This window comes from Podarcis pityusensis (assembly GCF_964106645.2).
Source record: "Podarcis pityusensis genome assembly, chromosome: 3".
Lineage (NCBI taxonomy): Eukaryota > Metazoa > Chordata > Lepidosauria > Squamata > Lacertidae > Podarcis > Podarcis pityusensis.
Window position 1 is genome coordinate 101,973,300 of NC_138026.1, and position 20,443 is coordinate 101,993,742.

The 20,443-nt window shown below is 39.9% G+C and overlaps 1 protein-coding gene across 1 annotated transcript in view; it reads right to left on the reverse strand.

The window, feature by feature from the left end:
• The window catches only part of LRPPRC (leucine rich pentatricopeptide repeat containing), a 112,378-nt gene that overhangs the window by 57,956 nt on the left and 33,979 nt on the right, over positions 1-20,443 (reverse strand). The window contains exons 13-22 of the mRNA XM_080998120.1: positions 20,129-20,222; positions 16,711-16,780; positions 10,834-10,861; positions 8,677-8,734; positions 7,407-7,513; positions 7,118-7,195; positions 6,743-6,796; positions 5,857-5,970; positions 3,855-3,985; positions 1,194-1,279 (exon numbers count right to left, since the gene is read on the reverse strand). Coding sequence (XP_080854246.1) covers positions 1,194-1,279; positions 3,855-3,985; positions 5,857-5,970; positions 6,743-6,796; positions 7,118-7,195; positions 7,407-7,513; positions 8,677-8,734; positions 10,834-10,861; positions 16,711-16,780; positions 20,129-20,222 — 820 coding nt within the window. The remainder of the gene's footprint in view (positions 1-1,193; positions 1,280-3,854; positions 3,986-5,856; positions 5,971-6,742; positions 6,797-7,117; positions 7,196-7,406; positions 7,514-8,676; positions 8,735-10,833; positions 10,862-16,710; positions 16,781-20,128; positions 20,223-20,443) is intronic.

The window sequence follows — 20,443 nt, forward strand, 5'->3', positions numbered from 1 at the left end:
ATCACACCATTGTTTCTTCAGCAGATGGCTTGTCACGAGGCCAGATAATAAAGATGTGTTTACACTGTATATACAGCCAGACTAATGGTCTGATACCGATAGGGCCTGTTTGCTGTGTCGATACTAATTAGCCAAGGAGAGCCAATGAAAGCTTTCTAAGAGAGTGCATGTTAAAACATTAGGTTCATTAAGCTTCATTAAGAAGGCAGAAACAAACATTTTGGTATATGGAATAAGTGCATTTTTTTTGGTAATGTTCTTAATTATTGCACAGGCAAAATGTTTTGACCACTTTACATAAAAGCAGGGCTCATCTTTTGAAACTGCCTGCTGCATGCAGCACGCTGTGTGCTTCAGAAAATCAACACAATGCCACCTTTTAATTGCACAGGTAGCCACAATCTGGTTTTATCATGTTTTGGGGTGAAATCTCACTCTAACAAACAATCCAAATCTATTATGACACCCTTTCAATTAAAGGAATTGGAAATAAATTTTCTGTTTAATAGAACAAATTCCAATTATAGTTGGTTAGTCAGAAACAGACTGTTTTTCCCAACCTCTAATTAATGGTGGTGATAGTTTATAAACTTCATCGATTACGAAATACATACCATTTACACCCAAATGCATTAAATACATTTACAATTAAAGATCTGATTAATTTAACAATATTCTTCAGTTGTTGGTTATAAAATGTTACATTAATAATATATAAAAGGCAAATTTAAGCTCTTAATATTATAATACATTTATTAAAAAGTTAGAGGGTGGCTTTTTTTTCCTGAAGTGCTTAGACCCTTTACAAGGAGGTTATGTTTATAGGCTTTATGCTAAGACTTCAGACCTTCTTAAGCAAAAACAAAGCCATTAGTCTAGGCACATACGCAATTTGTGCCATAAGTCATGATCTTCAAACTCAATCCAAACAGCAATGCTAATAAAAACTAGCTGCAGAAATGCAAAAAGCACTGAGCTGTGCAAATGTAAATGACAAGCTTGCCAATCCATTAAAACTAATGGCCTGCACTGTCCAAGTATCTCTGGTTGAATTCACATGCAAATTTGTATGCAAAATGTTCAAGCACTTTGCAGGACATGATATACCATTAATATCAACTCATATTTTTATTCCGGTGGCAAGATACCTTCATTATATAGCAAAAATATACACTGAAAGAAAGAGCACTTACCTTCTACTCTGCCATATTTGCTCAAAACTTTCACCAAGGCTAAACACTTGCCCGCATCAAGAGCAATAGATGAATCTTTACGAGAACTGGGGTATATATAAAAAAAACTCAATCAACTCCATTTGTGCCAGAATATAATAATCTCACAGCGCAATCATGTAGATGTTTACTTAGAAATCAACCCCACTGTGTGCAATGGGTCTTACTCCTGAGTAATTCAGTGTGCAATTAGGAAGTAAATTTATTTCTGATATATCATGGAGGCATTGGCGCTATGAAAGGATGCGCTGCTTTTTGAAGACATTGGGTTGGAACCACAGTTACATGAGTGGAAGGCCTGGAATGTGGTGTGGGAGCCTGCAATGGGAAGAGGGTATCTGCGAAAACCAGGAGTTACCAGAGCTCCAAAAACATCCAAAGACTTATTTATTCTCTCATTTATTCATTTAAAATGTTTTGCAGGATTTCCGGGTCTCAATCAAATAGGTAAACAAAAATATGAAGAAAGTAAATCTAGGGTGTGTTACCATCAACAAAAAATAATACGTTTGATTCAGATTAAGCAACTCTTTTATTTTATTATATATATATACACACACACACACACACACACACACACATTTTCATAAACTTCCATCTCATAAAAAAAAAATCATGGTGGTGTACAAAATATAATAACAAAATCGCACTTGTATGTTGGTCCCACATGAATGGGATAAATTAGTCATGAGTGAAGGTAAATCCCATTGATGAAAATGGAAACTAAAGGTACACCATTTAGACTATAATCCTATGGCCATTTACCCAGAAGTAAGCCTGAAAGGACTGAGCTGATTGCCCAAATCCAAACCAATGTCAACCAGTCTTGAAATTTATTCCAAGGCTACCATTTAATACTGATATCATCATCATCATCATCATCATCATCATCATCAAACAGACCACAACTTCCTCAGTACACAAGGAATTATGGAAAGGGATCATTGCTCTTATCTGAAAGATATTTCTACGTGGTGTTACAATGGATTCAACTGGGTTTGGCTTCCTCTACTGCTCAACCAGTAGGAGCAGCCGAACCCAACTGAGTCCATTATACCACCAAGGAAGAAACTATGTTTCTCCAAAGAAAATTACTTATTGAAATCAACTTGCTTTTGGCATAATGCAACATACCTATTAAACTACTCTGTGCATCCTATAACTCATTACCTTAGTCATAATTACGGTAACAAAAGGATGAAGGGCTGTTTCTGTAGCAGCAGGTGTCTTTTTATAACAAACAGAATGCTAAACTACGTACGATAGCACATTTTCAAGGGCTGCCAAATAGATCATCTTAAATAAATTGAAGGGCCAGTTCCTTCTTGGTAGGAGTTCTGGACTGGTTCTTGAATGTGAATCCATATGAGAACACTGGACCTGTATGGACTGTCTAAGGCATTCATTTGTAGATAATCCAGTGAGCTGAATGCAGCCTGAACAAATGCACTCCACAGGATCATCTATGAGCATACTGAATGAATAGAAGATCCCTTATTTTGAAACATGGCCCAGAATTTGTTCAAGAACACAGAGCTATCGAGGAAACACCTGACTTATGCAACTTGGTAATATAAGGAAGTTGTTTCACAGAAGCTAAAAAGTCTTATTTGCATCTGAGGCCTTCCTTCAGATGAGATAAATAAGTAGAGTTAACAAATATAGAGTTACAGAACTACACACGTGCGCGCACGCACACACACAAAATATATCTATATATGTCACCTCTACTCATGTGCAACGTTAGCAGGGTTTTGGAACCTGTTTAAAACTGGGTTTTCAAATAAAGTTTAGGAATGTAAGTTCATTTTAGCAACAGGAGAACCCACTGAACCTGCAGAACCCGCACGTATATGTGTGAAATAGAAATATAGAAGTTGAGAGAGAGAAAAAAAATTCACACATGACTGGGCATTGGGAAAATGACTGACTTTCCTGCAGCTCACTGTCACTTGCTAAACTCTCATCAACTGTATATCTACACTGGTCCAACATCATGCCAAAAGAGCAGAAAGAAGCTCCTAAATATGTGATTGTGTGTGTGTATGTTGTTCTGTTTTCAAATTTACCTTAACAATAAAATTAAAGAAATAAAACTAAAAGACAAGAGGAGAGAAAAAAAATGGGGATCTGCAAAGTACTTTGCTGACAAACCAGGCATTATAGGTCTTAGCTGGGAGCTAATTTTCACAACCAAGATATTATCTCTGGAAACAGAGACTTTAAAAGGAAATGTTTGCAGACAGGTATTAGAAGCATAATGTCACTTACAAGCGCTGTAACCCGCTATACTGCAGCTACGTTACCCGGCTCAGAAACCAAATCTGAATGCCAAGGTAGCTGCTAAGACCTTATCATAAACTGATTTATTAAAATACAACATAGAGCACCACTAATAAACATGTGTGTTCAGAGTGATTATATAATCGTGACAACTTGTTACAACCAATCTCGAATTTCAGCAAAATATTTTTATCAGGGGAAAAGCTAATTAAAAATGTATGAGGGTTGGGCTGGGGTTTTTTTTGTTTTGTTTTTTTTAAATATTCAACCTACTTAATTCAATAAGGTCTGTGTATCAGCATAAATCTCTTTGACATCTTTCAGGGCCGGTGTACTTACAGTTCTTCTTTAAGGTTCATTGCCTCCTCTGCATTATCATGTCGACAGCACAAATGTATTAAGGCTGCATAGCCACCAACAGACATGTCCGCTTCGTATTTGGCTTTCACTTCAAGGGCTTTCTGCATATTCTAGGAGGAGCATTAAGGAAAAGATATGAACTAAAAGAGAAAAGTCCGCATGACATTTTGCATTCCAGGGCTTTGCTGCGAAACTACATTTATCTATGTATGCATAGCCTGCGTGCTGCTTGTTAAAAGCTCACGTGCTTTACATTTGCAAAAATTACAGTTATTTTAGCAAGTGACCTGAACTTGTCCAATCGAAACCTTTTGTTAGAGGAGCGGTTTATATGCTTTAGTGGACATCTTAGGTAGGCACATAATTACTATTATGATTTCTTCCTAGAATATATGTTAGCATTCGTGTTCGGTTGGAAGTTTTATTTTAACCGTGGGCAAAAGCAGGAACGAAGTGTCCAACTTTTAAAACCAAATAAGAATTCCCATATCCTTTTTACGGCTATTCCTTAATACATCTTATATTCCTATTAATACATCTTGAACATATGCTTATGAACAGAGATCATGTCAAAAGCTTCCCCTGTCACTCTTCTTATATAGAGTAACAAAATGAAGCGAAACCTCTTCATGGCCTAAATTTCTGCCATTATAGAATACAAGCTATAAGGTTAACCATATTCCAGTTTGCTGTACAATAATGGGCATTATGGCACAGGCACACAAACAAGAAATTGGACCAGAGTCTTGGAATACACAGCAAATTGCAGACCTACACAAAATATGAACTACAGCTGGATGCCTGCTGATGAAGGCAAGAGCCTCTTTATCTCAGAAAGCTTTTCTCCAGCAGGAAAATGGAATTTCAATCCCCGCATTAACCACCTTGTAATATTTGACTTGCAAATGACTATTGCATGTATCAGTTGCTTGACAATCTAGATGTAAGAGACCAGAGCCATGGCTTGAAAGGACATTTGGCATGTATGATAAACCTATCACAGCTGTTACTATCATTCACTTTGCAGATTACCATTAACAGACCAGAGTAATCCCAAAACATGCCATTCAAGAGGTAACTGAAATGAGTTGACTTTTTCCTTTGCTTTAATTGCTTTTTTGTAGTTTGATATGATTTACAAGGGCCAAAACCAGAACCCTTGAAACATTATTCTCCCTTGCTTACCAGCACTAAACCCCCACCTGAAACGAAGCCTAAGTACATGCAATTACATTTGCAACCATTCATCTCTGGTTATCTTTACTTGCCTCTCTCTGTCTCCCTCCCACTTTACATCCCACTGCCTTCACATAAGATTTCAAACTCCTTGGAGCCGGGATTTGTCTTTTACTTAGTAACCATTTCCAGAGGGGTGGTCATCTTAGCAGGAAAGGGTCTTACAACACCTTAAAGACAAACCAATGTCAGAAATTGAGGAGGTGGTAGTGAGAGGACAATCTCTGTGGCCGCTCCTAGGCTGTGGCATTTTCTGATGTTAAGACACCTAAGATATGTGTTTTCAGGACCACTGCCCCTATTTTTGTGACTGCAATTTGTATTAACCATTCTTAATGTTAAATTTAAAATTGCTGAATCCCCACCCTAGGGAATACTGGTGAAAGGCAGGTAATAATTTTAATAAATAACATCATCATCTTCAATAACAACATGTCTTAAGCTTTTGTGGGCTAGATCTACCTTCATCAAATGCATGTCATGAAGTGGGCTCTTGTCTATGAAAGCATATGTCTTAAATGTTAAGATGCCACAAGGCTCTTCCTTGTTCTTTCACTAGGATTACTCTGTATACTACTACTTCTACTACATTACTTGTACCCCGCACATCTGACCAGGTTGCCCCAGCCATTCTGGTTCACTGCCACGTACATTGATGGGTGTTCTATAGATAAGAGTCACTGTTCTTTATTAAAACGTAACAGTGAATGCTGCAAATTCAACACACAACTCTTTCAGAAGTTACCTCTTCCGCACACAAAGCAAATATAAGCTGCTTCAAAACATCTCCAATAGGCTGGTTCTCAGCTTTCAGTTGTTCCAGTTTCTCCTCCAATTCAGGCACCTGAAGTGCAGGGAACTATGGCAAGAGAATAAGATGTTTACTAAATAAAACATCCCTGAAAACCACATGAATTAAGAGAGAAAACATGAAGACATGTGCAAGCAAGAACGTAAATTCTCTGCAACTGTTCGAGTCACAGCAAAAATGCATGACAGTTCCTTTATATTTTCAGTCTCCATACACTAGATAGAGAAGGACAACTTAGCACCAAATTTGCTGTGGTGCGTCTTCCCTCACTCAGCACGAACATGTGCAATTGCGTTGAGCTTTAAGTGCTTTTACCACAGAACTGTTAAGGCAAATGTTTGTGATTATTCCTAGGACACGCGTTGCCCAGAACCTTAAAAAAAATAAAAAAGGTTTCACCATTGAGTGCAGATGCCCCATCCATGTGCCCCACCCTGGTGTACTGGACTTCACATGCACTTTCGATGCAAGTGAGGCCAGGCAAATTTTTTTGCAACTTGCCCTTCCCTGCCCAAAGTGGCAAAAACATAGGCTCATAACCGTCCCTGTGAGCTGCTCTCTTTTCTAAATGGGGAAACTGAGTCACAGCAGCTGCCTCAGGTGTTCAAGCGGCTTTCTGGGAAGGCCAAATATGCAGACGACATATTCAAACTAACAGACATATTATGCTTCTACTGTTATTAACACTGAAGCTAATTCCAGGAAAAGGCTGAAACGTCAGCTGCGTAAGAGAATAGATACCTTGGAAGCAAAGTGTCCTTTTTGTATACAAAAATTATTTGATTACTAACAAATAAACCTAGATAGCCAGTCCACTTACTTTTGATAATTCTCCGGGCAACAATGCGTCTTTATCAGTCAAGAGAATTACATCCTAGAAGATAATATATATAGTGTAAGAAAATGTATGAAATATATGATGAATAGAATTGAACAAGATCCCATTTCAGCGAAGCATGCCGTTAAGCCATAGAAAAGAGTCTCTCTGTCCCCATTTATCCTCATAGTTAGAGCTTTAAAATTCTCTGCCCAAAACACAAATGCTTCCAAATTAAATAAAAAGGAGAAGATCAACATGCTATTTTAAAAACCAGAAACAGCTCCTTTTAAATGTTGTTTCTCTCTAAACAGATCCATGGGGAGTACAGACACATGTTTTATATTGAAAGACAACATTTAATTTACCACTACAGACCTTAATTAATTCAGGAACGTGGCAGCTGTCCAGTAGGTTGCGAATACCTCTAAAGATGTTGGGAGGGATTACTATATTCTGTACCGAGAGGTGGAGAAAATTACACGAGTTTTAAAAACACAACCAAACTGAGATAATTTCTGTTAGACAAATTTCAGACATAATTTAAGTCTCCAGCACTCGCATGTCATTGAGAAGTGGTCTGGTTGTACTTAAAAGCTGCAATTTCAAATCTAATAGATACATGTCAGGCAGCACAGGCATTATGTAGCAAAAAATGAAATGGTACCATCTTCTTCAGCTGATGGAAGTATTGTCTCAACCGCTCCTCCTTGGCCTGTACCTCTGAGTCACTCATGCTGTCAATCAAGCTATAAAGAAAATAGCCAACAGCTTCTGCAGGGGGGAGGAACACAAGAGAAAGCATTCCACTAAAATTACTGACACTGTCATGTTATCAAGATTAATTTATAAGAAATCATTTTGGTGTGAGATGTCACCCTGATGAGAGGCTCTGAAATGGCAACAATGATCACTGAGGCATAGAGATTATGTGGTTTGGGAGCACATATCTAACTGGTGAGTGAAAGGAATATTAATTATTTTCAAACCCAGTGACAGCTTTTCAGTACAGAATCTATCTTCAATCTATTTTTTCTCACTGCTGTGTGACAGAAGCAGTACTGCCCAGGGCCTCTCCCCCACTCTCCTGCCCACTACCCCAAAATAGTTGCCATAAATATTTTGTCATTTATTCAAAAGGAAATAAAGAGCTTCCTAAAGCATCGCGTACACAGCACTGTATATTTCACATTATTTACCATGCTTTCTGCAGCCTAGCAAGCGAAGATGAACACAATAAGGAGTATTAAATGATTTTTAACAACCAGATCCAATAATCCTGTGGAGAGCTACTTATTAGCCAATGAAAATCAAGATTAACAAAAGATGCTACATAGTGAACAGCACTAATTTTCTTTGGCACTCAAGCATAAAATGTATAGGAGCATCAGGAAGAACTAATGAGCTTTTGATAAGACATCTACTAGTGACATGTACTGCATTCTTTTTATTATTTATTAAGAGTGTTCAGCAGGTCTTAAATCACTTTATTCAAGATACTAAGTGGCATTTTGCTCTCTGATATGACAGAAAGCAATTAAAATGTTATTTTAATAGTTTTATGTTTTGTTTTGTTTTAATATCTTTCTGAAATACAGAAAAACTTGGTTGTAGTTGTAAAGCGTTTATTTAAGGGACCTGATTATGTTATCAGTGTTGCAAACCTTTCTGTTTTATTTAACACATGTGCAACTCTATGAATGGAGAACATTTTAATTAAAGAAAGAAAAGGGGGAAACACCCTCCTCCCCAAAAAATCTCACGGATTCCATAAAATATACTGTGATCATCTGGATAAAGATTTTACCCAACATGTTTTCCAAATTTCACTTTCAAAAAGAAGTAATCAGTGTTTATGGTTGTAATCCCTCAAGCCCGTCATTACACAGAAGAACGGATTTGTGGATAAGTTACAATCATAGAAATTGAAACTCTACCAGTTGGTCCCGGAGGCGTCTGGCAATAACGTCCATCCTTGTACAAGAGTTCTGTTATCTGGTAAGACAGAATAATCGTACATTGCAGCCGAGAAGAAGAAGCAAGGGCAAATAGTATCTGAAATTGAATTCTACAAATAATAAAGCATCTCTCCACTAAGCTATTATTCTATGCCACATCATAGCAATTCACTCTTTAAAAAGGAAGGCTTTTTGTGTGTGTAAATATGGTATTTAAAATCAACACCAACAGCATGTATGCTGCACACCAAAATGTATATTGGAAGTAGGGGGGGAAAGAAAGTCTTTCAATGATTCTGTTCCTAGTGTCTTAACCCACAATAGAAAGTATTGCTTAATGCAATCATTAAGCACTGTCACTTTCAGGTGTTAAAATTACGAGTTTTTATAGTTTCTCAACAGTGTAGCATTACTATATTTTTACATATTTGTAAATAATAAGAAAAATCTGCATTTTTAGATAGTACTTAACGCCGACGACACACCAGCAAAGTGGTCCACTTCTTTAAATAAAGCAAAAAATATATAGTAAGGGTTACAGCAAGCTAAGCTTTACTCAAGAGTAAACCCACTGAAATTAAGGGATCTAAGTTGGGCATGGCCATTCATTCACCTGGGTCTACTCTGAGTAGGACCTACACTCGATACAACCCTAAGTCTGCAATCTTAAACACATTTACAGGGAAGTAAGCCCAGTTGAAAACAGTAAAACTGACCTCCAAGTAAGCAGGAATAGGGCTGCATGGCACACTTGGAACGCAAAACCGAAGGTGGTCACTACATTCAGACTTTGATTTGATTTTCCTACGGCTAACTTATTTGACAGTTTGGCATGTGAAGCAACAGAATGAATTGTGTTTCTTCCCCAATATTAATTAGCTCCCTAAAACACCTCCCAGGTTCTCCTGAAGGGTGTGTCCCCCCCCCCCCGCCCACAGGAGCAGATTTTGGAGACACAGGGGGACAGAGGTTAAATTAGTAAAAGCCCCCCACCCCAATGGAAATCTCCTAGATAAAAGCCTTCTGCCAGCGCAAAGGGCACCAGAGAGCAGAACATTCTTTCTGTAGCTCTGACCCACTTCTGAGCTTAGTATAAACTTTGCCTCAGCAAACACCACATCTGGAGCTGTACTAGCAGCCTGATTTGCAAAACTTCATACGGGCGAGAAAACTCAGGTGGTATTTCAAATTTAAACAGAAAGATGTAGATTGTCGAGATGCAGAAGACGGAAAGAAAAGGCTCTTTTGGAAAATAAGCCCCTACTTCTACATCCAAGAGGAATAAATAGAAGAAAAACAACTAAGCTATGCTGTGCCCCATGTAGTGTTTTGCTGAAACATGGTAGTTAAGCATCGATCCAAAAACTCATTTTAGTGCAATCTTCCTACCACTTCGTTATCTTTCAGGGAACTTGCGGCCTTCTAGAAGCTGCCAGACCACAATTCCTGCTGGCTAGGCTTGATAGGAACTGTAGTCCAGGAACATCAAGGAGCCCCAGGTTCCCCACCAACTTTAGACAGGGTGTAGGAAAATGTTATGCAAGAAGGAGCCTCTGTTATTTTGTAAATTACTTCCTCAATTGTTTGGTTCACTTCCATACCGCTTATTCTCTGAATTTTAAACTGGTGACATACAGAGATATAAGGCGCTTTGGGTTTTCCCCTTGAGCCTAACAAATGGATTCAGTCTTCTGAATCCTCATCTCTTTCGCACATAATTATTAAATTCGCAAGAAGTAACTTAGGCAGCGAGCCCAACAGGGGATCTTCGCATGCAACCCTCTTTGAGCAGAAGGTCCCTGCCAAGTTACCACTGTCCAAGTTTTTGTCCACCAAGTTTTTTTTTATCAGCAAACTTCATCCAAAGCCAAGCACGTCTTAAATCCAATTAGATATGGGAAAGTGAAGTTGGTTGGAGTTAAGCACGTGCTTAAATCTCCCCACTGAGTTCAAACAGAATTAGCTTAGGTTGAATCATGCCCTAAATTTAAAATGCACCCAACAAGATACAACACTCTCCAAATAAGTTACTGTCCAGACTGTGAGCATGCAACTTCCTGTTACTTATACTTCCATAATATTCTGTACCCAAAGCATTTCAAGCTGATCTACTTTATTCCAGTTTCACTGTCTTACCTTGCTCCAGAGATTTACATCAAAGGACCTGTAGAGGGCAGCAGAGGATAATTAATCGAAGGTCAGAAATATTTGTTTAGTTTAGCCCTTTCTTTAAGACAAAATTGTACATCTAAGCACATGCAGATTTGTTTGGGTGAAGGGTATTAAAAATAAATTAATGATTTACACACTTTGTCAGGTTTATTTCTGAAAAATGAGTTCACGTGGTATATAAATTGCCACAGAAAAGGAGGGCTATGTTAGAATCCTTTGCTTCAATCAGTTTCTTGCTCGTATTTACATAGGGGAGCCTGGAAACAAAAACATCAATGCGAGTGTAAATGTCCATTCAGCAGAAAATTAAGGTTCCTCAGGCCTTCTGGTATCTACTTCAGATGATTTTTGAGAGGGTTAACCACAACAGTAATTTGGAGCTTGTACATGAATAGTTTGCTGGTGACATGAAAAACGTACTTTCCAACACGCTTAGTCCATTTCCTTAAAAGTAATGCTGAAAGCACTTATTAATCTGCATGATTAATCTGTTAATGTGTTATTAACCATTCAACTCATTATCACACATTAAATATAAATGCATTAATCAGTTTTCAACTGTCCCCACTGTTAAAGGTTCAGGGTTGTAACCTATCTGCTTATCTAAATTCAGGCAGCATTTTCAAATTAAATAAGCCATACACATGTATTATTTAATATCAACAATTACTTTCACTTCATACTCTCCAAAATACAGTAGTGAGATACTGTAACATATATCTCCTCATCAGACTGCCAGGTTGAAAGAGGATTGCATAATTTCATTTTTATCTGCTTTTTTTAAAAAAACCCCACAACCATTCTTGGCAGTTTTGTGAAATACTACCTGTCTCACAGTATCTCATGAAACACAGTCCTTGAAAAGTAAAGAGACAAGACTGCACCGTACATGAGATGCTCCTTCACAAGTAGAAAAGAGGTATGCAAGGATACTTATTTGATTTGCTAAAGGCTGCTGATTTTAAAACCTTAATTGTTTGGCATCCTAAACTTTCTGAACAAGAAATTCCAGCAGGATATACATGTCCAGAGAAACTGAATCTGAAAAATGGAGGAAGATGTTCCCAGTTTAAATAACCAGAATGACACTGTAATATTCACAGCATAGTGTAAAATTGCTGGTCCACAGCTACAGATTAAACACACTGCCCTGGATTAGGGACAGTGCACTAGATGAATCTTTGGTCTGGTTCAGCAGGGCTATTCTTTTTTCCTTTATTTAATATATTTATTTATTTTTAATTCCAGTTAACAAACACATCGAACAACAGTAGGGTTATTCTTATGTTCAGATGCTACTTGACCTGTTCTCCATGAATCTGCCTGACCCTTTAGGACCATCCAACCTAGTGGCCATCAATGAGACTCAGCTATGACCAGGAACTTCCCCGTTCAACTCTGGTCTCTGCCATGTGGCCTTAGGAAAACCCCTCTCTTGCAACTTGAGTTCAACCATCTGCAATGTGGGGATAATAATATTGACAGGGCTGTTGAAGGAACTACAACTACAGAGCACGTGTGACACTCTTCCGGTAATGAACTCTACAAATTAACTGTGCTTTGTGCAGAGAAGCGCTTTGTTTTTTGTCTACTAATGGAACATACATGGGACGCAGGTGGCGCTGTGGGTTAAACCACAGAGCCTAGGACTTGCCAATCAGAAGGTCGGTGGTTCAAATCCCCACAACGGGGTGAGCTCCCGTTGCTCGGTCCCTGCTCCTGCCAACCTAGCAGTTCGAAAGCACGTCAAAGTGCAAGTAGATAAATAGGTACCGCTCCGGCGGGAAGGTAAACGGCATTTCCGTGCGCTGCTCTGGTTCGCCAGAAGCGGCTTCGTCATGCTGGCCACATGACCCGGAAGCTGTACGCCGGCTCCCTCGGCCAATAAAGCGAGATGAGCGCCGCAACCCCAGAGTCGGCCACGACTGGACCTAATGGTCAGGGATCCCTTTACCTTTAAAACTAATTAACTGATTGGTTCAAAATTGGGAAAGGAGTATGGCAAAGCTGTATATTGTCTCCCGGCTTATTTAACTCATATGCAGAATTCATCATGCGAAAGGCTGGACTGGATGAATCCCAAGCCGGACTTAAGATTGCTGGAAGAAATATCAACAACCTCAGATATGCAGATGACACAACCATGATGGCAGAAATTGAGGAGGAATTAAAGAACCTTTTAATGAGGGTGAAAGAGGAGAGCACAAAATATGGTTTGAAGCTCAACATAAAAAAAAACTAAGATCATGGCCACTGGGCCCATCACCTCCTGGCAAATAGAAGGGGAGGAAATAGAGGCAGTGAGAGATTTTACTTTCTTGGGTTCCATGATCACTGCAGAAGGTGACAGCAGTCACAAAATTAAAAGATGCCTGCTTCTTGGGAGAAAAGCAATGACAAACCTAGAAAGCATCTTAAAAAGCAGAGACATCACCTTGCCAACAAAGGTCCATATAGTTAAAGCTATGGTTTTCCCAGTAGTGATGTATGGAAGTGAGAGCTGGACCATAAAGAAGGCTGATCACCAAAGAATTGATGCTTTTGAATTATGCTGCTGGAGGAGACTCCCATGGACTTCAAGAAGATGAAACCTCTCCATTCTGAAGGAAATCAGCCCTGAGTGGTCACTGGAAGGACAGATCGTGAAGCTGAGGCATCAATACTTTGGCCACCTCGTGAGAAGAGAAGACTCCCTGGAAAAGACCCTGATGTTGGGAAAGATGGAGGGCACAAGGAGAAGGGACAACAGAGGACGAGATGGTTGGACAGTGTTCTCGAAGCTACCAGCATGAGTTTGACCAAACTGCGGGAGGCAGTGGAAGACAGGAGTGCCTGGTGTGCTCTGGTCTATGGGGTCACGAAGAGTCGGACACGACTAAACGACTAAACAACAACAACAAAACTAATCCAGCTTCTCCTTGATTAATTGCAAGCTGGCGGATTCACTGAAATGTGTACCCATCCTGGCTTAATCTGCCAGACCTTTCACCTTGCATTATTTATTGGTAATGTATTAGAGTAAAGAAGTCTCTATTCTAGGGTGGCGTTCCTGTCCAAGATATGACAGGCACCCACAGTCTGCACAGCTGAAGACATTTTTGCTCCAGCAAGTTTTCCCAGCTGGATAAATGGGTTTTTACCATGTGTGTGAATGCAGCAGACTCAGAGGGTGAGAGAGTCCCATGAATGAGCTCACCCTACCTTGTCTTTAAATGCTTGGCGGGGGAGGTGGGGGGCATGTTAGCTGTAGAGAGACATCTTCAAAGCGTCTGTTGAGTTATAAGCCTCTGGTTTTGCTCACAGGCCTTGGGCTCTTTAATTTGGACCTTGTGCTGCTGAGCCAGTACTGCTATTAGCCTGAATAAATACATTTTCCTTACTTTCAAAAGGGCTCTTGTCCTCTGCTGTACATTGTACAGGCCTTTGGCTATACACAATAAATTGATTAATACTCAATAATGATAGAAGCTCCAAAAACCACCACATACTTTCAAGTAAGAGTTGCTGCCGGTGTGTTTTGAGGTGGGAGCCTGACAACCATGAACTGTCACCAACGTTTGCCTTTCAAAGGGTGAGTACGCTCACCAAACCATAATTAACCACACTCGACTATAGCTAGACATAATGCCTGAATTAATAGCAGACTGGTCAGCAAACCACAATGGCAAATCATGGCTTAGGCTAACAGAGGTTTTGCTAATATTTTGCTTTGAAAGTTACAGCCATCCTACCCAAAGTTCCCTTTCCTTGAGGGTTATGCTGCTTTACTTCATGAGCAACTGACCAGAAGACTAGTCCTTGCACTGTTTGCCTCTTCACCTCCCACCTCCTTGGAGGGTGAACGAAACAGGATTTCAGTAGCAGAAATGCTGTGTTGTTCTCTGGGAAACACATCAAGAGGCTAGGATGGAGGTTCTCTTTCAAGAAAAACAAGCATATGGCTTGGGTTCCGCACTCTGATGGTGGCCAACGAGCACTGGAATACACTCTGAACTGCCAGAGGTAAAGAGTTATGCAAGCATCCAAGGAAGCAGACACTTTCATATGTGCATGGCTAGCTGTACTTGTCACTTCTCCAATGTTTATCCCTCTGAGTTGTGACGTTCTGAATTTACGAAACGTATCTCAAAACTCTTCCAAGATTATTCTTGGAATGGGGAGGTGTCTCGAAAAAGCCCTATGTCACTGTAACACGTACACAAGGTCTGAAATTTTAATGGACCTATTTTAAAAACCTAAAGCAGTCTACGGTTGCTGTGCTTATTTAACATTTCAAGGCATTGTTCAACAAAACAGCTGATTTCTCTCCATCAGAAAGGGGGTTTCAGGAAATATTGTGCTATGGTGGCTTTTCAGAATTTCCCCCTTTTTCTTCCTGTCCCACCCTAACTCCTTTATTCAATACAGATTCCAAACAGGATTGTTTTATGCATTATGATCTGAAAACATAATAGGTGTAGATATGACAGAGGGGGGGGGGTATAACCTAAAGCATTTTGATCTCAAGGAGAGGTAGGGCATTTCAGATGTTGCTGAACTCCAACTTCCATCAGCTACAGCCTGTCCAGCAGTCTGGGATGATTCAAACTATAGTTCAACAATACCTCAAGGACCACAGAAAGGCGTAACTGGACTGATCAGAATTTCAAGTATTGGCCAAATACTTCACCAATCATAGTGAACACATTGTTAGGCCCCAAAAACAGATGGAGTTACCATATAAAAGGTACCATAAGATCTAAATCTGCTAACTTTGGCCAGAGAAAGAAATTTCAGAAATGAAAAAACTGCATTTCTAATGCTATAATCAATTATTGTCTCCCATTATTTTCAAAAATCTCCTTTTACATACTGAACTAGCATGATGAGAAGACAATTTAGGGTGTTGTTGTTTAACATGTGGAATAACTTGCACTCTGATATAGCAACAGTCCAACAACATAGCCTGACAACACATGACTGTGAATCATGAAGCTGGGCTTTGTCAAAGTAACGTAACACCTACTTTGAGGATGGATTAAGTAAAAACCGAGCAACAACAATTTATTTATACCATGCCTTGTCGTCAACAACAGCAGCAGCAACATCAACAATTTATTTATACCCCGCCTTTTCCCTGATGGGACTCAAGGCAGCTTATATATTAAAATGAGAGCCACTAAAAACACAGAACATCATATTAAAAAAACAACTGCAATAAGCACAGCAATGACCCCCACTAGGGCAATGGGGCTTCCCCTCCTTTACTCCCTTAAATCCTCCCTGGAGTACTGGGAGGAACCCCTGAACAGCATGGAGGGGGAGAAAAGAGATTATTAGCACTATACTGAATTCCGCCATTTCATTGGGTACCCTTAGGCAAGCACAGCCTCGGTGCTTCATCTGAGATTATCATACCCATCTACTTTCAGGGTTGATGTCATTATTATGGCAACAACTTGCACCAAACACTCTGAAAACTGAATGCACTATATAAATGATAATGATTACAATTACTTAATCACTACTTAAGCTTTCGATTCACAGAACCAAAAATAATTATGCTATAGCCAGTGATTGCATAGGTTGAAAGTTTCCCACCCATGTCACTCATAAGAGTGGCAAGTAGGGTTCATTCTGGCTCTTTAAACCTTAAGAGAGATGATAGGCCTGCACTGATTCTTACAGCCACATATATACTCCTATCCAGCTCCTAGCTGGCTTTTTAGCTTATGGGCAAAAATATGCTTTCATTCCTCACCCCCTTTTTCTTAAAGCAACTGCCCAAAATACCATCCTGGGATTAAGGACCAAGAGCATCCAAGGTACAAAGGTGGCAGTGAAAGCTTCATAAACTCTTACCTTCTGAATCCAAAGACTAGACTGCCTCTGAATTGCACTTGATCTATGGGTGGCATATTTGGAGAAGACACTGCAGAATAAATGAAAATCCTTAGAATGCATTGACCCTTGCTTCTCCAAAAAGGATTGATTAAGCCATCGGTATCAAAAGACATTTATTTAAAGAGAATCTGTTTAGTAAGATCATCTTGGCACACGAATGCATGATCTTCCAATAATTTCAAGTTTTAAACACAGAGAGGTCTTTCTTTACTGGCTAGAAAGAGAAAGATATACCGTATTTTTTGCTCTATAAGACTCACTTTTTCCCTCCTAAAAAGTAAGGGGAAATGTGTGTGCGTCTTATGGAGCAAATGCAGGCTGCGCAGCTATCCCAGAAGCCAGAACAGCAAGAGGGATTGCTGCTTTCACTGCACAGCGATCCCTCTTGCTGTTCTGGCTTCTGAGATTCAGAATATTTTTTTTCTTGTTTTCCTCCTCCAAAAACTAGGTGCGTCTTGTGGTCTGGTGCGTCTTATAGAGTGAAAAATACGGTACAATACCCTGGAATTACAGTGCTTTCTGGAGTCTTGGTCAATTATTAGGGAATGCAGTTACTGCATATTCATCTCTGTGCATACTAACTTAGAGCAGCAGTCCCTGTTGAATCATTCCCCACCAAGTGATATACATTTATTTATCTCATACAATTTACACGTATTTTTAAAAAACCAAAGCGGTTTACAAAAGATAAAACAGTAATATCAAGAATAACCCATAACACTCATTAGCTCTCAGTAATGTACCTGGGAAGCTAAATTTCATAAGCCTCGGCTATGTGTGACAACAGAGACTGCTATGCAGCACTAGGGGTAGGAGGAGTTGGCTTAATTCAAGCCAGGAATGAAACACCCAAGCTGGTGTGTGTGGAGGGGAGTTGGGACAGCATACAGCTGATGGAGGAAGAACATGGACATTGAACAGCTCTAAAAATCAACAGCTATGCAGAATTTCTAGTAGTTGAAACATGAGTGCCCATCTGTCTTCCAAATGCATGCACTCCAGCAGAACGCAATACTTCTTCCATGCCAGCTTCCAGACAAGCAGCACAGGAGAATCCAAATTCAGTCCCAAGACCAGAGCTTTCCAAACTGTGCGTCGCGACACGTTAGTGTGTCGGCTGCAGTGTGTAGCGCAAACGCTCCCCACGCTCCTCACAGAGCTGCAAACGGGTTACTTTAACCTCTGCTTTGCTTGTAAAACTGAATCACCGTGTTGTGAAATGACTAAAAAGTCTAAGGTGAAATGTCTAAAAAGTGTATCACCAACATGAAAAGTTTGGAAAGCTCCGCCTTAGACCAACTGGGCCTTACACTGAAGAACTTCCCTGCTTCTTTGTTGTGATCGCTCATGTTTTTTGTTATTTAAATATAGAAATAAATAAATGAGAAAGCAATCTTGTGTTGAAAAAGTTTTTGTTCGTTTCAAAAAACAACAACTTGGTGCAGCTCTGTATGCTCAACTGCTGCTGCCGCCTCTGACAGCCGGCAAGCTGGTTTCCTTAGCAACAAACAAGTCTGAGGGGGGGGGAAATGAAAAATAGATGACAATGAAGTGGAATGGGGCAGTTGAGAAAGGAAGAACAGGCAGGCACCCTTGTGCACATTGTCTAATGCACCCAGATTCCTTAACTGATGCTTCATCGTTTTCATCTTGCCAATTTTGGGAATCTCTGCATTATAGAACTTTGACTCCAATGAAAATCCTGTATATTTGTATATTTATATATATGGATGTTCTATGATGGCCTATATTTGTAATGCCTAATAAAGGTTTGGCGAAGTAAGAAGCATTATAGAAACCTGGAAGCTGCAATAAATAGCCCTTGGTAGCAGTCTGCTTTAACAGGTTGCCTTCCCCTTAACCAGCTGCACCACAAAAGGAAGCTTTAATTTGATCTATTAACATTAAACCCTTTCTGGTAAGACTATCAGTATACAGCATAGGTAGGCAAACTAAGGCTTGGGGGCCGGATCCGGCCCAATCGCCTTCTAAATCTGGCCCACGGATGGTCCAGGAATCAGCGTGTTTTTACATGAGTTAAATGTGTCCTTTTATTTAAAATGCATCTCTGGGTTATTTGTGGGGCCTGCCTAGTGTTTTTACATGAGTAGAATGTGTGCTTTTATTTAAAATGCATTTCTGGTTTATTTGTGGGGCATAGGAATTTGTTCATTTCCCCCCCTCCAAAATATAGTCCGTGCCCCCCCCAAGGTCTGAGGGACAGTGGACCGCCCCCCTGATAAAAAGTTTGCTGACCCCAGTATACAGATTCAATGGTTTAATGTACAAAGCAGTATTTCAGGACCATTATGAGTCTTGAAGCTACTAAAAACAAGTATGCACTGATGACTCTTTGGATGTTGTAGCAGTTTAAATTGGAGTGAGGTGGAGGAAGAAAAACATAGATAAACACACATAGGGAAAGCAAAGGAGATGGACAATGATCCCAAGATCATCATGCTCCACACTTGGAAGTTGTGCAGCATATCAGAATCTCACTTACGAGAACTATAGTGAGCTTTGACATCTCTGGTTACCTAGGAAAAGTGCCTAAAACCATCATTCTTTGTTTCCCCATCCCATCAATAGATAACCACGTGAGGGAAGAGGTGAGATCACTGATCATTTGTTGGTGAGCATTGGTGGAGAAATTTGAACCACCTCACCTAGTCTGGCACCTGGCAATGCAAATTGACTGCTCCAATGCTAATCAGAGCGACTAATGGGAGGGGAAAATAGCACACACACACACAGCTGATCACTGAGGAGGGTTGTGTGTCCACTCTGTCAGCAGCGAACTGTGGGGTCAAGCATACCTGACCTCTGGTTGTCCTGTCACTGCTGCATACCAATATGGAAGGGGCACTGGCAGAGCCCATCCAGCACTCCTGCTGGCACCAAACACACTGCAGCCTTGCTCTTCCACCACTATGTTCCAATACGCAGCAACAATGAGAATGTCACTGCAACCCCAGCCTGTCATCCGCTGCTACTGCACCCTATAGATGGGAGAGTGTGGGGTGGCTACACCACTGCTTGCATGCAACCTCCAGGAGGTTGGCCAAGACTGAACACAACCCTCAGGCTAAAGAAGTTTGGAAACCAATGCCCTACTGATTGAGATTGTGGATTTCATAGAATAAAGTTAAATGCAAATTTATGGATTTATTTTGTGCTTGTTTTTATCATGAATTCTGTATTTATAAAGAGGCAAGCTACACTAGAACTCCAAGTCTAGGGGACTGGTGAAGTAAATTTTATTTATACTATCAAAGGGACTTTTAAAAAAAATAAAAAAGTAAGTTTTTCATTCTTATGTCTAGCTTCAACAGACAACGGCTGTACAAATAATAATTACAACATCAAGGATACTTACATAAAGCTAAAACATCCTCCAGTCTCCCAGTGGCTGCTGTGTATCTGATTTCTGCTGTAGAGAGTGATTTACTATCAATAGGACAGTTTGCTTCCTATGGAAAGAATATAATACAGAGACAAAATGCAGTAGCAATTGGTAGAGCACAGTGGTTAAGACCCCCAGCATAAAATTTGAACTTTGGTATGAATTCAGCAATCAGCCTTAGACAAGCCCCGTCCTCTTCTAAATGGAAGGTTGGCACTGGCCTTCCTAATAAAAAGGGAAAGGGAAAGGACCCCTGACAGTTAAATCCAGTCACAAACGACTCTGGGG